The sequence below is a fragment of the Notolepis coatsorum genome (assembly GCF_963971535.1).
Source record: "Notolepis coatsorum genome assembly, chromosome: 6".
NCBI lineage: Eukaryota > Metazoa > Chordata > Actinopteri > Aulopiformes > Paralepididae > Notolepis > Notolepis coatsorum.
Window position 1 is genome coordinate 185,834,127 of NC_140170.1, and position 17,387 is coordinate 185,851,513.

At 49.0% G+C, this 17,387-nt stretch overlaps 1 protein-coding gene across 1 annotated transcript in view; it reads left to right on the forward strand.

Annotated features, from left to right (window-relative positions):
- Positions 1-17,387, forward strand: part of dennd6a (DENN/MADD domain containing 6A) — a 58,728-nt gene that overhangs the window by 14,945 nt on the left and 26,396 nt on the right. The window contains 6 exon segments of the mRNA XM_084316874.1: positions 1,517-1,622; positions 3,162-3,241; positions 4,948-5,007; positions 5,731-5,786; positions 12,235-12,357; positions 15,043-15,138. Coding sequence (XP_084173000.1) covers positions 1,517-1,622; positions 3,162-3,241; positions 4,948-5,007; positions 5,731-5,786; positions 12,235-12,357; positions 15,043-15,138 — 521 coding nt within the window.

Here is a 17,387-nt window from a genome sequence, read left to right on the forward strand (position 1 = left end):
CCTGTAGGAGTCGCTGTCCACAACGCCCGATCCCCACCCTTCAGTTTCCCTCCCCGTAATACGGCCAATGTGTATTACTGTGGACGACCAGCTAAACTGAAAGCAAATGTGGAGCGCTGGGCTCGAACAGGCGAGCCCAGCGTCTCCAGATTTCGTGGCGAGTGCCTTGCCCACTACGCCACGTAGCCGCCCACTGCACTTTAATTTCAAGCGGAAAACTAATCTTTCCATTAAGAACTGACAATCAGGGAATTTAAACATTGTTGAAATTTTTTTTGTGTTGACAAATGTAGCCTATATTTTTCAGTCAGTTCGGTCTTTGTGTGCCAAACATTATTTAAGGCAAACCGCTGTAAACCTTTTTAAATTTTTTCAAAGAAATGAGAAGCATGTTTTTCTTTTTTTTAACAACTGTTTTTTATTTTCCCTTTTTTTACATGAAACAAGACAAACAATACAGTAACAGTAATAATCAACGATAAATCACAGGACAATAACAGAAATCATAATAACAATAATGACAGTCCAGTAATTAAATCAGAATGAAAGTAGACTAAATGACATAAAAATAATAAATACAATACATGGGCTCTTGCTCGCTCTGAGAAGCATGTTTACATTTTTGGAGTGTTACATTTATTGTAACATATATCGAACCGAACCGAAAACCGTGACCACAAAACTGTGATACGAAGCGACCCGTCGATTTTGTGAACCGGTCCACCCCTAGTACCGCTCCACCCCTAGTACCCCCTGATCCACCCCTATCTATCTAGGTCGTCCTCGGACGGGCCCTCCATCGGTGCTTCCAGTCATCCCGATCCTCCATGCATCTGGCTAGCTCGCCGGTGCTTTCTGTTCCCACATCTCTCCTGAGTACGTCCACATAGGTTAACGTGGGACGTCCTCGTGATCGATGCCCGTGTGTTGGTTCCCACAGTACAAGTTTGCTGGTTGGCATCTCATGGTGTCTCTGGCAGTGACCTGCCAGCCTCATTCTCCTGACTGCCACTTTATCGCTCACCTTTAGCACCCCCCCATACAAGTTTGCATTAGTGACATGCTCATCCCTGTTGATGTTGAGCACCACACGCATCATTCTGGTGTAGCACCCATCCAAGGACTTCTGCAGGGTGGGCTTCAAGGTCCAGCATTCACTGCCATACAAAAGGACAGACTCAACTGTTGCATGAAAGAAGTTGAGCTTGATTTGACGGGGGAGGTTGGATTTCCACACACTGGTCATGCCGTTCAGAGCCCTCCATGCAAGTGCCTTCCTCACTTTAAGGTCCACCCCTAGTACCCCCTGATTTCACTGATGACCGTAATTAGCTCCACGCTGCAAGTTGACTCTGTGTTCCTGTCTCTCTCTCCGTCTGTGTGTTTGTCTCTCTGTCTGTGTTCTCTCTCTCTCTCTCTCTCTCTCTCTCTCTCTCTCTCCCTCTCTCTCTCTCTCGCTCTCTCTCTCTCTCTCTCTCTCTCTCTGTCTCTCCCCCCCCCCCCCCTCTCTCTCTAGTCTCTGGTGTTGATCAGCAGGTTGCCCTATGTGACGTTCTTCCACTCCCTGTTGAAGATCATGGCCCCGGATTCCTTCGAGAAGAACGAACCCTGTCTGGAGGCTGGTGAGTTTACTGACTGCTTTACTGTCCGTCCGTCCGTCCGTGTGTCTGTCTGCCTCCTCACAGACATCATGCGTCCGTGTGTCTGTCTGCCTGCTCACAGACATCATGCGTCTGTCCGTCTGTCTGCCTCCTCACAGACATCATGCGTCCGTGTGTCTCTCTGCCTCCTCACAGACATCATGCGTCCGTGTGTCTCTCTGCCTCCTCACAGACATCATGCGTCCGTGTGTCTGTCTGCCTCCTCACAGACATCATGCGTCTGTCCGTCTGTCTGGTTCTTTTGTAGTATTTTATTTGACAGACTGTCTTGTTTGTGTTGCTGCTTGTTGGTTGTATTTTTTCTTTTTGTGACCAACTTTTTTATTTTAGCTAAAAAAAATAAAACAAGTTCAGAGGAAAGAGACATTCACATCAGCAGTTCATACGAATTCCCACAGTGGCATAAAAAAGTGTATTTTCAGTAGATGGTCCGTCAGTATCGTCCTGTACTGTGTGGCGTCAGTATCGTCCTGTACTGTGTGGCCTGCCTGCTGGCAGCTGTGACAGTCTCTTCCTCCGATCTGGCGGTCCTGTGGCTGCGAGACAGTCCAGGTCGCTTGAAGCCTTTTTACAACGCATCCGCGTTTCCGGGTTCCCGTTTGGCGCCTCTGATTGGCCAGGTCATGTGACATGATGAGCGCCAATCGTGGGACGGCAAGTTTCTACACCGGTTAAGCTTAGGCACTCTTTCGAAGTTGGTTAAGGTTAGAGTTTGTCTTAGAGCATGGCGATAGAACGCCAGGTAGTTTGCAGGCTGTTCGACGCGGAAATGGGCAAACACGCTATTGGGCGCACATGTCACATGACCTGGCCGCGTGTTGCTTTTTAACAGCGGAGGAGTGCAAGAATGTGACAATGTGACCGCGGCAGCGCGAGAGAGCGGCAGTGCGGAAATAGGCTGTCTATTGCCATTCTCTAAGACAAACGCTAACCTTAACCAGCTCCTTAACAGCGCCTAAACTTAACCGTTCTAACCTTAACCAACTCCGAAACAATGCCTAACCTTAACCTTAACCATGCCTAACCTTAACCTTAACCATAGAAAGAATATTGCCATTCTCTAAGACAAACTCTAACCTTAACCAGCTCCTTAACAGCGCCTAAACTTAACCGTTCTAACCTTAACGCAGCGCTGCCAGGTGAGCTAAGCTTCGAATGAAAATCATCGCGGATTATGGCTACATAATGCCGCAAGCTCTGCCGCTCCGCTCCGCGGCAGAGCGGCGTGTCGCAGCCAATCAGGGAAAACGCGGAAGCACTCGGCAGCACTCCTCCGCTGTTAATAAGCAATAGGCGACCTGGCCAATCAGAGCGCCAAACGGGAACCCGGAAACGCGGATGCGTTGTAAAAAGGCTAGGAAAAGAAGAAACCATGATGTATACATGTATAGAATACAATTTTAATAAAAAAAAATGTGTTGGCAACAGTTGTGTTTGTTAGATACCCTGGAATCCTGTTACAAAGTAAAATGTGATGTTGATTGTATTTCTGATTGACAGCCTGTAACGACATAGACCGCTGGCCGACGCCCCACCCTGGACGCATCCTAACCCTGCCCATAATGGGCGTGGTCATTAAGGTAATTACACCCTGGACGCATCCTAACCCCGCCCATAATGGGCGTGGTCATTAAGGTAATCACACCCTGGACGCATCCTAACCCTGCCCATAGTGGGCGTGGTCATTAAGGTAATCACACCCTGGACGCATCCTAACCCCGCCCATAATGGGCGTGGTCATTAAGGTAATCACACCCTGGACGCATCCTAACCCCGCCCATAATGGGCGTGGTCATTAAGGTAATCACACCCTGGACGCATCCTGACCCCGCCCATAATGGGCGTGGTCATTAAGGTAATCACACCCTGGACGCATCCTAACCCTGCCCATAATGGGCGTGGTCATTAAGGTAATTACACCCTGGACGCATCCTAACCCTGCCTGGTCATTAACACTTTGTGCACCAACAACGAGTATACTCGTTATTGCCCGCCAATCGTTGTGCGCCAACAACGAGGGAACTCGTTTTTAGGATCAATATAAAAAAATTTCGCCATGGCATTCATAATTCATCCAGCCTCCCTCCGGGATGCAGCTGGACCCTGTTCTGATATTGCAACGCCTCAATACCGCTGCCTGGTGGATTTCGGGCGAGTTACACTCCACGCCAAACCGGAAGTGTCGCTCGGTGCATTGTGGAAATTCCTCCGCCAGAGATATATTTTAACGTGGGTCTAGATACACAATCGAGTGCATTGGGAGCGCTTTCGAAACGCAATAATCAATATGATTTCAGCGTTTATTGCGTCATACAAACGGGAAATGCATCTAGCAGATCGACGTCAAATAATTGGAATATTTTTTTCCTCCAGTCTCATCGGCGAACGGTAAGAGGAATCTAACGTTATTTTCAGCTTGATTGTCCATTTCTTTGTTTGCAATCAGTCTGATCAATATATCAACCTATACTAAATAAAGCCGTCACTGACGATCAAGGAATTATAAACGACCCCCGCCCCCCCTTTCCTTCACACATGATGAAGCATAATGTATACCGATCATATACATTTGAATTTTTTAATATAGCGTGTATAGGAAAGAAACGCCAATCGATAATCTATCATATGCGTCAGGGGCTATAACTCACGTTCTAGGAATTACTGCAGAAAACCTTAAAAACATACTTATATTCACGACGGTATTAACACGACAATGTATGAATGAAAAAATATAACGTTCCCACATCCGGAACGATAGATACCCCATGTTGAATGGGCCATAGTAATGTCGATATAGCTATAATATTTAAAAAGTTATAGCCCTGCAAAGAAGGTAAACATCTCCATAGGCTTACAGCGCTGGCAGACTGGGCCCAAAGATGGGTACAATGCATGGCGGCCAATGTGTTAAGGTAATTACACCCTGGACGCATCCTAACCCTGCCTATAATGGGCGTGGTCATTAAGGTAATCACACACAATCATTGTTGTGACACTGATGTGTGTTGATCGGTTGTGATACTGATGGTGTGTGTTGATCGGTTGTTATACTGATGGTGTGTATTGATCGGTTGTGATACTGATGGTGTGTATTGATCGGTTGTGATACTGATGGTGTGTATTGATCGGTTGTGATACTGATGGTGTGTATTGATCGGTTGTGATACTGATGGTGTGTATTGATCGGTTGTTATACTGATGGTGTGTATTGATCGGTTGTGATACTGATGGTGTGTATTGATCGGTTGTTATACTGATGGTGTGTATTGATCGGTTGTTTCCACAGGTTCGGATCCCAACATGTTACGACAAACCAGGAACCTCACAACTGGTCCAGTCAGCGCAGGTAACGTGGACTACATTAAAACAACTAGTAGACTGCAATAAAACAACAAATAATGTAACAATAAAATAGCACTTAAGGGCGGCTAGGTGGCGCAGTGGGCAACGCGCTCGCCACCAACGCAGGAGATGCTGGGTTCGAGCCCAGCTCTCGCCGTTGCTACCAGCTTGGCTGGTCGTTCATACTAATACAATTGGCAGTATTAGGGGGTGGGAAGCTGGTGGGTGGGGATCGGACGTTGTGGACAGCGACTCCTACAGGTCGGTTGGTGCGCCTGTACAGCAGAATCAGGAAGCAACGGGGGCAGCGTGAGCCTCCCACACAGACCCTCGCCGCTGAGAGATCACGCTGTGCAGGTGAAAAGATGCGACGGCTGCCTCCTCGAGTACCGGAGGGGACACGTGATGCAAGGCTTTGTCCACATTGCAGCCGGCTTGTGGGAGGCATGGTCTAACAGCGTTCGAGACAGGGGAGGGTAGAATTGGACGATACGAAATTGGCGACGGGAGAAAAATTGAAAAATGGGGAGAAAAAGTAGGAGGAAAAAAAAAAAAAATAGCACTCACACTAACGGGTAAACTAAATCAAACTAACACTAAAATAAAACTCACACGATTTTATCATTACACAATTATGGCAATGGTTATCACAACTGGTGTGTGCGTGTCTGTGTGTGTGTCTGTGTGTGTGTGTGTGTGTGTGTGTGTGTGTGTGTGTGTCTTTCAGACCGACAGCTTGGTATCCATAGTGCTTCCCACCATCCATGAAGTTGACCTCTTCAGGTGAGTCCCCCCCCTCAGTGTAGTTCTTCAGGTGAGTCCCCCCCCCTCAGTGTAGTTCTTCAGGTGAGTCCCCCCCCCTCAGTGTAGTTCTTCAGGTGAGTCCCCCCCCCTCAGTGTAGTTCTTCAGGTGAGTCCCCCCCCCTCAGTGTAGTTCTTCAGGTGAGCCCCCCCCCCTCAGTGTAGTTCTTCAGGTGAGTCCCCCCCCCTCAGTGTAGTTCTTCAGGTGAGTCCCCCCCCCCCCTCAGTGTAGTTCTTCAGGTGAGTCCCCCCCCCCCTCAGTGTAGTTCTTCAGGTGAGTCCCCCCCCCTCAGTGTAGTTCTTCAGGTGAGTCCCCCCCCTCAGTGTAGTTCTTCAGGTGAGTCCCCCCCTCAGTGTAGTTCTTCAGGTGAGTCCCCCCCCCTCAGTGTAGTTCTTCAGGTGAGTCCCCCCCCCTCAGTGTAGTTCTTCAGGTGAGCCCCCCCCCTCAGTGTAGTTCTTCAGGTGAGTCCCCCCCCTCAGTGTAGTTCTTCAGGTGAGTCCCCCCCCTCAGTGTAGTTCTTCAGGTGAGTCCCCCCCCCTCAGTGTAGTTCTTCAGGTGAGTCCCCCCCCCCTCAGTGTAGTTCTTCAGGTGAGTCCCCCCCCCTCAGTGTAGTTCTTCAGGTGAGTCCCCCCCCTCAGTGTAGTTCTTCAGGTGAGTCCCCCCCCCTCAGTGTAGTTCTTCAGGTGAGTCCCCCCCCTCAGTGTAGTTCTTCAGGTGAGTCCCCCCCCCTCAGTGTAGTTCTTCAGGTGAGTCCCCCCCCCTCAGTGTAGTTCTTCAGGTGAGTCCCCCCCCCTCAGTGTAGTTCTTCAGGTGAGTCCCCCCCCCCCTCAGTGTAGTTCTTCAGGTGAGTCCCCCCCCCCTCAGTATAGTTCTTCAGGTGAGTCCCCCCCCCTCAGTGTAGTTCTTCAGGTGAGCCCCCCCCCCCCTCAGTGTAGTTCTTCAGGTGAGTCCCCCCCCTCAGTGTAGTTCTTCAGGTGAGTCCCCCCCCCTCAGTGTAGTTCTTCAGGTGAGCCCCCCCCCCTCAGTGTAGTTCTTCAGGTGAGTCCCCCCCCCTCAGTGTAGTTCTTCAGGTGAGTCCCCCCCCCCCTCAGTGTAGTTCTTCAGGTGAGTCCCCCCCCCCCTCAGTGTAGTTCTTCAGGTGAGTCCCCCCCCTCAGTGTAGTTCTTCAGGTGAGTCCCCCCCCCCCTCAGTGTAGTTCTTCAGGTGAGTCCCCCCCCTCAGTGTAGTTCTTCAGGTGAGTCCCCCCCCCCCCCCTCAGTGTAGTTCTTCAGGTGAGTCCCCCCCCCCTCAGTGTAGTTCTTCAGGTGAGTCCCCCCCCCCTCAGTGTAGTTCTTCAGGTGAGTCCCCCCCCCTCAGTGTAGTTCTTCAGGTGAGTCCCCCCCACCCTCAGTGTAGTTCTTCAGGTGAGTCCCCCCCCCCCCTCAGTGTAGTTCTTCAGGTGAGTCCCCCCCCCCTCAGTGTAGTTCTTCAGGTGAGTCCCCCCCCCTCAGTGTAGTTCTTCAGGTGAGTCCCCCCCCCTCAGTGTAGTTCTTCAGGTGAGTCCCCCCCCCTCAGTGTAGTTCTTCAGGTGAGTCCCCCCCCTCAGTGTAGTTCTTCAGGTGAGTCCCCCCCCCCCTCAGTGTAGTTCTTCAGGTGAGTCCCCCCCCCTCAGTGTAGTTCTTCAGGTGAGTCCCCCCCCCCCTCAGTGTAGTTCTTCAGGTGAGTCCCCCCCCTCAGTGTAGTTCTTCAGGTGAGTCCCCCCCCTCAGTGTAGTTCTTCAGGTGAGTCCCCCCCCTCAGTGTAGTTCTTCAGGTGAGTCCCCCCCCCTCAGTGTAGTTCTTCAGTGTGTGGTTCTTCTCAAAGCTACTCCTCGGTGGTTAGTTGCATGACGTGTTTCTGATTGATCCGTCATGGATTCGTCACCTGCACGGAATGGGCTGAGGCTGTCTCCGGCAGGGGTGCGTTGGTGATTTCACACCTGGTTGCACTGTGTTTTAAATGTCCCCTCGCGTGCGCACAGACTAAAGACGGTGCCTAATTGCCTCTAGGAATGGAATGTAACGCATGTCATTCACAGGTTGTGTGTGAATGTATCCGAGGGCGTATTTGAACACACCTGACGACCTGCGCTATTGTTATGCAAAGTAGGCCAGGTGGGTCCTTGGCGAGTTGGCGCATCAGTCGAGTGCAGCGCATTCTTGTGTGCACACGCTTGCACATCCGTGCATGTGCGTGCGCAACTGCTCCTGCTCCTCCTGCACGCTCCTGCTCACAGACCTGGTTGAACGGCATGCAACCCGGTGCCATGACCAACGCACCACTGGTCTCCGGTGCCGGTCCTCTTCAGACTTGGGCTCAACACGGACCTCGAAACATTCAGCTGGAACCGCTTCAAGAACCAGCTATTATTCGGGATGTGTACGATAAGACGTGTACGATATACTTCTCGGAAGATGAAGGAATCCCTAATGGAACCGGAGTTCTGAGCGGGGAAATGCGTAAAACACTAAAGATGTAACCGTCGGTAGTGTGATAGTAAAGGGTTAAAAACCTTCTGTCGTGTGGCAGTGAAAGGTTTAGACCGTACCCTGGTCTGAGTAGTTTATTGTTGAGTATTGATCACCGTCTGTTTATCAACAACATTCTGTAACCAATTGTGCTGTTGAACACAGCTCAGTTTAGCACCTGTACAGTTGCGTTCTGCTGCCCCCTGGCGTCAGACACGGGTACCGCAGCAGCTCAACCTGGTCTCTGTTGTTTACGCATGTTGACATTCCTGGCTGCCGTGGCAACCTGTTTATCTGTACAGACAGACAGACAGCTCCTCTAAAGGTTAAAGGTTACAGACCTGTTTATCTGTACAGACAGACAGCTCCTCTAAAGGCTACAGACCTGTTTATCTCTACAGACAGACAGACAGCTCCTCTAAAGGCTACAGACCTGTTTATCTCTACAGACAGACAGACAGCTCCTCTAAAGGTTACAGACCTGTTTATCTCTACAGACAGACAGCTCCTCTAAAGGTTACAGACCTGTTTATCTCTACAGACAGACAGACAGCTCCTCTAAAGGTTACAGACCTGTTTATCTCTACAGACAGACAGCTCCTCTAAAGGTTACAGACCTGTTTATCTCTACAGACAGACAGACAGCTCCTCTAAAGGCTACAGACCTGTTTATCTCTACAGACAGACAGACAGCTCCTCTAAAGGTACAGACCTGTTTATCTCTACAGACAGACAGACAGCTCCTCTAAAGGTTACAGACCTGTTTATCTCTACAGACAGACAGACAGCTCCTCTAAAGGCTACAGACCTGTTTATCTCTACAGACAGACAGACAGCTCCTCTAAAGGCTACAGACCTGTTTATCTCTACAGACAGACAGACAGCTCCTCTAAAGGCTACAGACCTGTTTATCTCTACAGACAGACAGACAGCTCCTCTAAAGGCTACAGACCTGTTTATCTCTACAGACAGACAGACAGCTCCTCTAAAGGTACAGACCTGTTTATCTCTACAGACAGACAGACAGCTCCTCTAAAGGCTACAGACCTGTTTATCTCTACAGACAGACAGACAGCTCCTCTAAAGGTACAGACCTGTTTATCTCTACAGACGGTGGTTTAGTTCCACTGTGGCTGACAGTTGAAGGCAGACTCCTCTTGTTCGTTTTCGTTTTTGTTAGTTTTTTTATTATTTTTTTGCAAAGAAACGAACGCAAAAAACGAACGCAAAAAAACGAACGAACCAAAACTAAAACGAACTAAAACAAAAAGAACGAAAAAAAACAAACGCAAAAAAAGAATGCAAAAAAAAGAATGCAAAAAAATGAACGAACTAAAACTAAAACGAACTAAAACGAAAACGAACGCAAAAAAAGAACGAAAAAAATCGAACGCAAATAAACAATCGCAAAAAAAGAACGCAAAAAAATGAACGAACGAAAACGAACTAAAATGAAAACGAACGCAAAAAAAGAACGCAAAAAAAGAATGCAAAAAAGAAAACGCAAAAAAACGAACGCAACAAAAAAATAAGCAAAAAAAACAAACGCAAAAAACAAACGCAAATAAATTACGCAAAAAAATTACGCAAAAAAATTTACGAACTAAAATGAAAACGAACAAACGAAAACGAACGCACAAAAAATAACGCAAAAAAACGAACGCAAAAAAATGAACGCAAAAAAACGAACGCAAATAAATAACGCAAAAAAAGAACGCAAAAAAAGAACGCAAAAAGATTAACGAACTAAAACTAAAACGAAACCGAGCGCAAAAAAAAGAACGCAAAAATCGAACGCAAATAAACGAACGCTAAAAAAGGACACAAAAAAAATAACGAAAAAAAACCAATGCAAAAAAAACGAACGCAAAAAACGAATGCAAAAAATAGAACGCAAAAAAATGAGCGAACTAAAATGAAAATGAACTAAAACGTAAACGAACGCAAAAAAACGAATGCAAAAAAACGAACGCAAATAAATAACGCAAAAAAAGAAAGCAAAAAAATTAACGAACTAAAACTAAAAGGAAAACGAACGCAAAAAAAGGTACAGACCTGTTTATCTCTACAGACAGACAGACAGCTCCTCTAAAGGTTACAGACCTGTTTATCTCTACAGACAGACAGACAGCTCCTCTAAAGGTTACAGACCTGTTTATCTCTACAGACAGACAGACAGCTCCTCTAAAGGCTACAGACCTGTTTATCTCTACAGACAGACAGCTCCTCTAAAGGTTACAGACCTGTTTATCTCTACAGACAGACAGACAGCTCCTCTAAAGGTTACAGACCTGTTTATCTCTACAGACAGACAGACAGCTCCTCTAAAGGCTACAGACCTGTTTATCTCTACAGACAGACAGACAGCTCCTCTAAAGGCTACAGACCTGTTTATCTCTACAGACAGACAGACAGCTCCTCTAAAGGTTACAGACCTGTTTATCTCTACAGACAGACAGACAGCTCCTCTAAAGGCTACAGACCTGTTTATCTCTACAGACAGACAGACAGCTCCTCTAAAGGTTAAAGGTTACAGACCTGTTTATCTGTACAGACAGACAGCTCCTCTAAAGGCTACAGACCTGTTTATCTCTACAGACAGACAGACAGCTCCTCTAAAGGCTACAGACCTGTTTATCTCTACAGACAGACAGACAGCTCCTCTAAAGGTTACAGACCTGTTTATCTGTACAGACAGACAGACAGCTCCTCTAAAGGCTACAGACCTGTTTATCTCTACAGACAGACAGACAGCTCCTCTAAAGGCTACAGACCTGTTTATCTCTACAGACAGACAGACAGCTCCTCTAAAGGCTACAGACCTGTTTATCTGTACAGACAGACAGACAGCTCCTCTAAAGGCTACAGACCTGTTTATCTCTACAGACAGACAGCTCCTCTAAAGGCTACAGACCTGTTTATCTGTACAGACAGACAGACAGCTCCTCTAAAGGTTAAAGGTTACAGACCTGTTTATCTCTACAGACAGACAGACAGCTCCTCTAAAGGTTAAAGGTTACAGACCTGTTTATCTCTACAGACAGACCGTCTCATGAATGGACAGACAAATGGGTGGTTTCTTAGTGGAACGTTTGGTGTAGACTTCCTGTTGCAGTGTTTAATATCAAAACATGTAAACCTCTCCCCTCTATCTCTCTCTCTCCCTGCTCCATCTCTCTCTCCCCCCTCTATCTGTCTCTCCCCCACTATATCTCTCTCCCCTCCCCCTCTATCTCTCTCTCCCCCACTATATCTCTCTCCCCTCCCCCTCTATCTCTCTCTCTCCCTGCTCCATCTCTCTCTCCCTTCCCCCTCTATCTCTCTCCCCTCTCTATCTCTCTCTCTCCCCCCTCTATCTCTCTCTCTCCCCCCTCTATCTCTCTCTCTCCCCTCTATCTCTCTCTCCCCCCTCTATCTCTCTCTCCCCCCTCTATCTCTCTCCCCCACTATCTCTCTCCCTTCCCCCTCTATCTCTCTCTCTCCCTGCTCCATCTCTCTCTCCCTTCCCCCTCTATCTCTCTCCCCTCTCTATCTCTCTCTCTCCCCCCTCTATCTCTCTCTCTCCCCCCTCTATCTCTCTCTCTCCCCTCTATCTCTCTCTCCCCCCTCTATCTCTCTCCCCCCTCTATCTCTCTCTCTCCCCCCTCTATCTCTCTCTCTCCCTGCTCCATTTCTCTCTCCCTTCCCCCTCTATCTCTCCCCCCTCTATATCTCTCTCTCCCCCCTCTATATCTCTCTCCCCTCTATCTCTCTCTCCCCCCTCTATCTCTCTCTCCCCCCTCTATCTCTCTCTCCCCCCTCTATCTCTCTCTCTCCCCCCTCTATCTCTCTCTCCCTGCTCCATCTCTCTCTCCCCCCCTCTCTCCCCTCCCCCTCTCTCTCTCTCTCCCCCCTCTCTCTCTCCCCGCCTCTCCCCCCTCTCTCCCCCCTCCCCCCCCCCCAGGTGTTTCTACCCCGTGTTCTTCCACATCCAGATGCAGTGGGAGCTGGTGCTGCTGGGGGAGGCGCTGGTCGTCATGGCACCCTCGCCAGCGGAGTCGTCTGACACTGTGCTGGCATTGGTCAGGTGAGAGGGGGGGGGTGTGGTCAGGAGAGAGGGTGTGGTCAGGTGAGAGGGTTGGGGTGTGGTCAGGTGAGAGGGAGAGGTCAGGAGAGAGGGAGGGGTGTGGTCAGGTGAGAGGGAGAGGTCAGGTGAGAGGGGGGGGTGTGGTCAGGAGAGAGGGTGTGGTCAGGTGAGAGGGAGAGGTCAGGAGAGAGGGAGGGGTGTGGTCAGGTGAGAGGGAGAGGTCAGGTGAGAGGGGGGGGGTGTGGTCAGGAGAGAGGGTGTGGTCAGGTGAGAGGGTTGGGGTGTGGTCAGGTGAGAGGGAGAGGTCAGGAGAGAGGGAGGGGTGTGGTCAGGTGAGAGGGTGTGGTCAGGTGAGAGGGTTGGGGTGTGGTCAGGAGAGAGGGAGAGGTCAGGAGAGAGGGAGGGGTGTGGTCAGGTGAGAGGGAGGGGGTGTGGTCAGGAGAGAGGGAGGGGTGTGGTCAGGAGAGAGGGAGAGGGTGTGGTCAGGAGAGAGGGTGTGGTCAGGAGAGAGGGAGGGGGTGTGGTCAGGAGAGAGGGAGGGGGTGTGGTCAGGAGAGAGGGAGGGGGTGTGGTCAGGAGAGAGGGTGTGGTCAGGTGAGAGGGAGGGGGTGTGGTCAGGAGAGAGGGAGGGGGTGTGGTCAGGAGAGAGGGTGTGGTCAGGAGAGAGGGAGGGGGTGTGGTCAGGTGAGAGGGAGGGGGTGTGGTCAGGAGAGAGGGAGGGGGTGTGGTCAGGAGAGAGGGTGTGGTCAGGTGAGAGGGAGGGGGTGTGGTCAGGAGGGAGGGGGTGTGGTCAGGAGAGAGGGTGTGGTCAGGTGAGAGGGAGGGGGTGTGGTCAGGAGAGAGGGAGGGGTGTGGTCAGGAGAGCGGGAGGGGTGTGGTCAGGTGAGAGGGAGGGGTGTGGTCAGGAGAGGGGGGGGTGTGGTCAGGAGAGAGGGAGGGGGTGTGGTCAGGAGAGAGGGAGGGGGTGTGGTCAGGAGAGAGGGAGGGGGTGTGGTCAGGAGAGAGGGAGGGGGTGTGGTCAGGTGAGAGGGGGGGGGTGTGGTCAGGTGAGAGGGAGGGGGTGTGGTCAGGAGAGAGGGAGGGGGTGTGGTCAGGTGAGAGGGAGGGGGTGTGGTCAGGAGAGAGGGAGGGGGTGTGGTCAGGAGAGAGGGAGGGGGTGTGGTCAGGAGAGAGGGAGGGGGTGTGGTCAGGAGAGAGGGGGGGGTGTGGTCAGGAGAGAGGGAGGGGGTGTGGTCAGGAGAGAGGGAGGGGGTGTGGTCAGGAGAGAGGAGGGGGTGTGGTCAGGAGAGAGGGTGTGGTCAGGAGAGAGGGAGGGGGTGTGGTCAGGTGAGAGGGAGGGGGTGTGGTCAGGAGAGAGGGAGGGGGTGTGGTCAGGTGAGAGGGAGGGGGTGTGGTCAGGTGAGAGGGTGTGGTCAGGAGAGAGGGAGGGGGTGTGGTCAGGAGAGAGGGAGGGGGTGTGGTCAGGTGAGAGGGTGTGGTCAGGAGAGAGGGTGTGGTCAGGAGAGAGGGAGGGGGTGTGGTCAGGAGAGAGGAAGGGGGTGTGGTCAGGAGAGAGGGAGGGGGTGTGGTCAGGTGAGAGGGTGTGGTCAGGTGAGAGGGAGAGGGTGTGGTCAGGAGAGAGGGAGGGGGTGTGGTCAGGTGAGAGGGAGTGGTCAGGAGAGAGGGAGGGGGTGTGGTCAGGAGAGAGGGGGGGGTGTGGTCAGGAGAGAGGGAGGGGGTGTGGTCAGGTGAGAGGGAGGGGGTGTGGTCAGGAGAGAGGAGGGGGTGTGGTCAGGAGAGAGGGAGGGGGTGTGGTCAGGTGAGAGGGAGGGGGTGTGGTCAGGAGAGAGGGTGTGGTCAGGAGAGAGGGAGGGGGTGTGGTCAGGAGAGAGGAGGGGGTGTGGTCAGGTGAGAGGGTGTGGTCAGGTGAGAGGGAGAGGGTGTGGTCAGGAGAGAGGGTGTGGTCAAGAGAGAGGGTGTGGTCAGGAGAGAGGGTGTGGTCAGGAGAGAGGGTGTGGTCAGGAGAGAGGGTGTCACCATGTTGCTGTCTGTTCTCTAGAACCAGCAGGTTCTTGGTTAGTCACCTGGTATTCTGGGTAGGGATGGGTACCGAATTCGGTACTTTTGAGGTACCGAACCGATACACGTCGGTACTACCGAGTATCGAATCAAGTGAGAAACCGTTTTTTTTTTTTATTATTTCTTTTTTTAACTTTTTTTTTCGTGTCAACGTTCACACGCACAATATATGCTTATCTAGGATTTGACTTGATTCAACAACAAAGCAGTCGGAGCAATGACAAGCCGAAAACTGTCGAAATTGTAGTTATTTGAAGTTTGGATTTTTTTTTTACGACTGAGGTAGGTAAATTAAATTTCTTGAGACTAAAGTACCGAAAAAAGGTACCGTTGGGTACCGGTATCGATTCACAGGTACCGGTACCGGTATCGGTTCAAATGTGAAAGGTACCCATCCCTAATTCTGGGGGATTGTCCCTCAAAGTGAGAGTAAGCGAGTCAACATTGAGTCTGAATGGAATGCAGCCTTTGACTGTCTTGGGGTCAGAGGACATGAGCTTTATTATGTATGAATAATACTGTGTGTGCGTGCGTGTGTGTGTGTGTGTGTGTGTGTGTCTCTGTGTGTGTGTGTGTGTGTCTCTTGTGTGTGTGTGTGTGTGTGTGTGTGTGTGTGTGTGTGTGCAGCTGCATCTCTCCTCTGAGGTACTGCAGTGACTTCAGGCCGTACTTCACCATCCATGACAGTGAGTTCAAAGAGTACACCACCAGGACGCAGGCGCCGTGAGTACAGTCACCCCACTTTACATATGGCATAATGTTTTGTGTTTTAATGTCTGTTCATGTGTATTTGTGTGTGTGTAGGCCTGTCACGACAACACATTTTGCTGGGCGATTAATTGTCCCAGAAATTATTGCGATAAGTGATATTATTGTAGTTTTGAGATTTTTTTTTGTTGAGAAATGTATTTCCCAAAAGTTTTCAATGAACGTTTTCATTTTTTTTTACTAATATAATGATATATGATATAAGGAAACCGTTTCAAAGTGCAATAAACCTTTATTTAACATTGGAAGACATTTTAAATATCCTAAATTACTACTTAACCAATCAGATCTGCGATATGAGGTAGCGTCACAAGCAGAGTAACCTCGTTCCCAGTTTTATCTCCGTGAGAGCAATGATAAAACGAGCAGAGCAATGTGTGTGGACAAGAGGCGGGTTGCTAGGTTTACTGTAGGTTTACATGTACAAAATGTTAATAAAGTATGAGGCAAAAACTGTGTAAACGTAATAAATAAAAGGCAGTGAAACAATAATCAAATAAACACCAAAATATATACTATCTCTATTGGAATGGAGACTTTTCAGCACAGGATAAACTAGGGATGGGCAAAAATAATCCAGATCGATTGATCACATGATGTACTCGAGTACTCGTGGAGGAAAACGCTGTACAAAATAAACGTCTTTTCCGGTGTTTTAACTTGTCCCTGTGTCATCCTTTGACTAGCCCCACCCGTTCATTGTAAACAATGATGCATGTAATTGTATTAACGTTATTGTGTGTTGTAGCTATGTTATACATTGTATTTAGTTGGTTAGCTATCTAGCTAATGTTGATAGCATTGAATAGCATCAACGCTAGATATTTAATCTTTATTTAGCAGTCCGGTTTCTCCGGGCAGTAGCGAGTAACTACTTGGGTCTAAAAATAGCTACACTACAAAGAACGCTACTTGGTTCAAAAGGAGCAACGCTATTGAGAAATGTAGTTAAGCTATATGGCGTTGCTACTGCCCCACGGAGCTCCCGTGCTGTACTCTGTAGTAACACCAGCGGCCCGCCTCCCCTCACGGAGAGTGACTGACAAGAGGTACTGGTTCCGCCTCATTAAAACAAACACGCAAATAGCAATTAATCGCAACCGTCAAAATCATTGCATTCATTTGAATTATCGGGCGATAAATTGATTTATTGCTTATTGCGACAGGCCTATGTGTGTGTGAGTTAATGTGTGTTTGTGTGAGTTAATGTGTGTTTGTGTGAGTTAATGTGTATGTGTGTTTGTGTGAGTTAATGTGTATGTGTGTTTGTGTGAGTTAATGTGTATGTGTGTTTGTGTGAGTTAATGTGTATGTGTGTTTGTGTGAGTTAATGTGTATGTGAGTTAGGAGTGTAACGGTACACAAAAACCACGGTTCGGTACGTACCTCGGTTTTGAAGTCACGGTTCGGTACGTACCTCGGTTTTGAAGTCACGGTTCGGTACGTACCTCGGTTTTGAAGTCACGGTTCGGTACGTACCTCGGTTTTGAAGTCACGGTTCGGTACGTACCTCGGTTTTGAAGTCACGGTTCGGTACAGGTTTTTGGTACAGTGGGCCGAAATTTGGCTTTCCATGTTCCACTCAGTAACTAATTGTACACAGTAGATTTCGCAGAGTACATTTGACTCAAACTGAGTACATTTGACTCAAACTGAGTACAATTGACTCAGTTTGAGTCAAATATACTCTACGAAATTTACTGTGTACTTGTAAGGCTGTCAACGAATATTCTATATTGAAATTAATAATCGACGTGTTAAAAAATGAAAAGAGAGAATTATGTTGAACGAACACCCGGCCCTTTGTGTAAATAATATTTTTACACTTTTTGGTGAGTTTTTAATTAAATGCTGCACGCAAAAAGAGTTCTGGACGTGCGGTCGTTAGTACTTACCATACCGTTGTATTCGTTCGGTACACAGCCGTACGGACCCTGAGGTCCAGTACTGAACCGGTTCGGTACTGATACGTGCCCCTTTACACCCCTAATGTGAGCGTGTTTGTGTGAGTGAATGTGTTGAGGTGTATTTGTCATAATTTCCATCAAAACTGCTTTTGTTCTCAATCTAATTATTTAGTTTGCTCTTCCAAGCTATACATATGTTATGTTTAAGTAATTGTTAAAATTGTTCTGTTTTTCAATCGACTGGTGCTAAATAGAAATAGTTATTTTCTGTTTATGCTCACGTACTACTGTGTGACT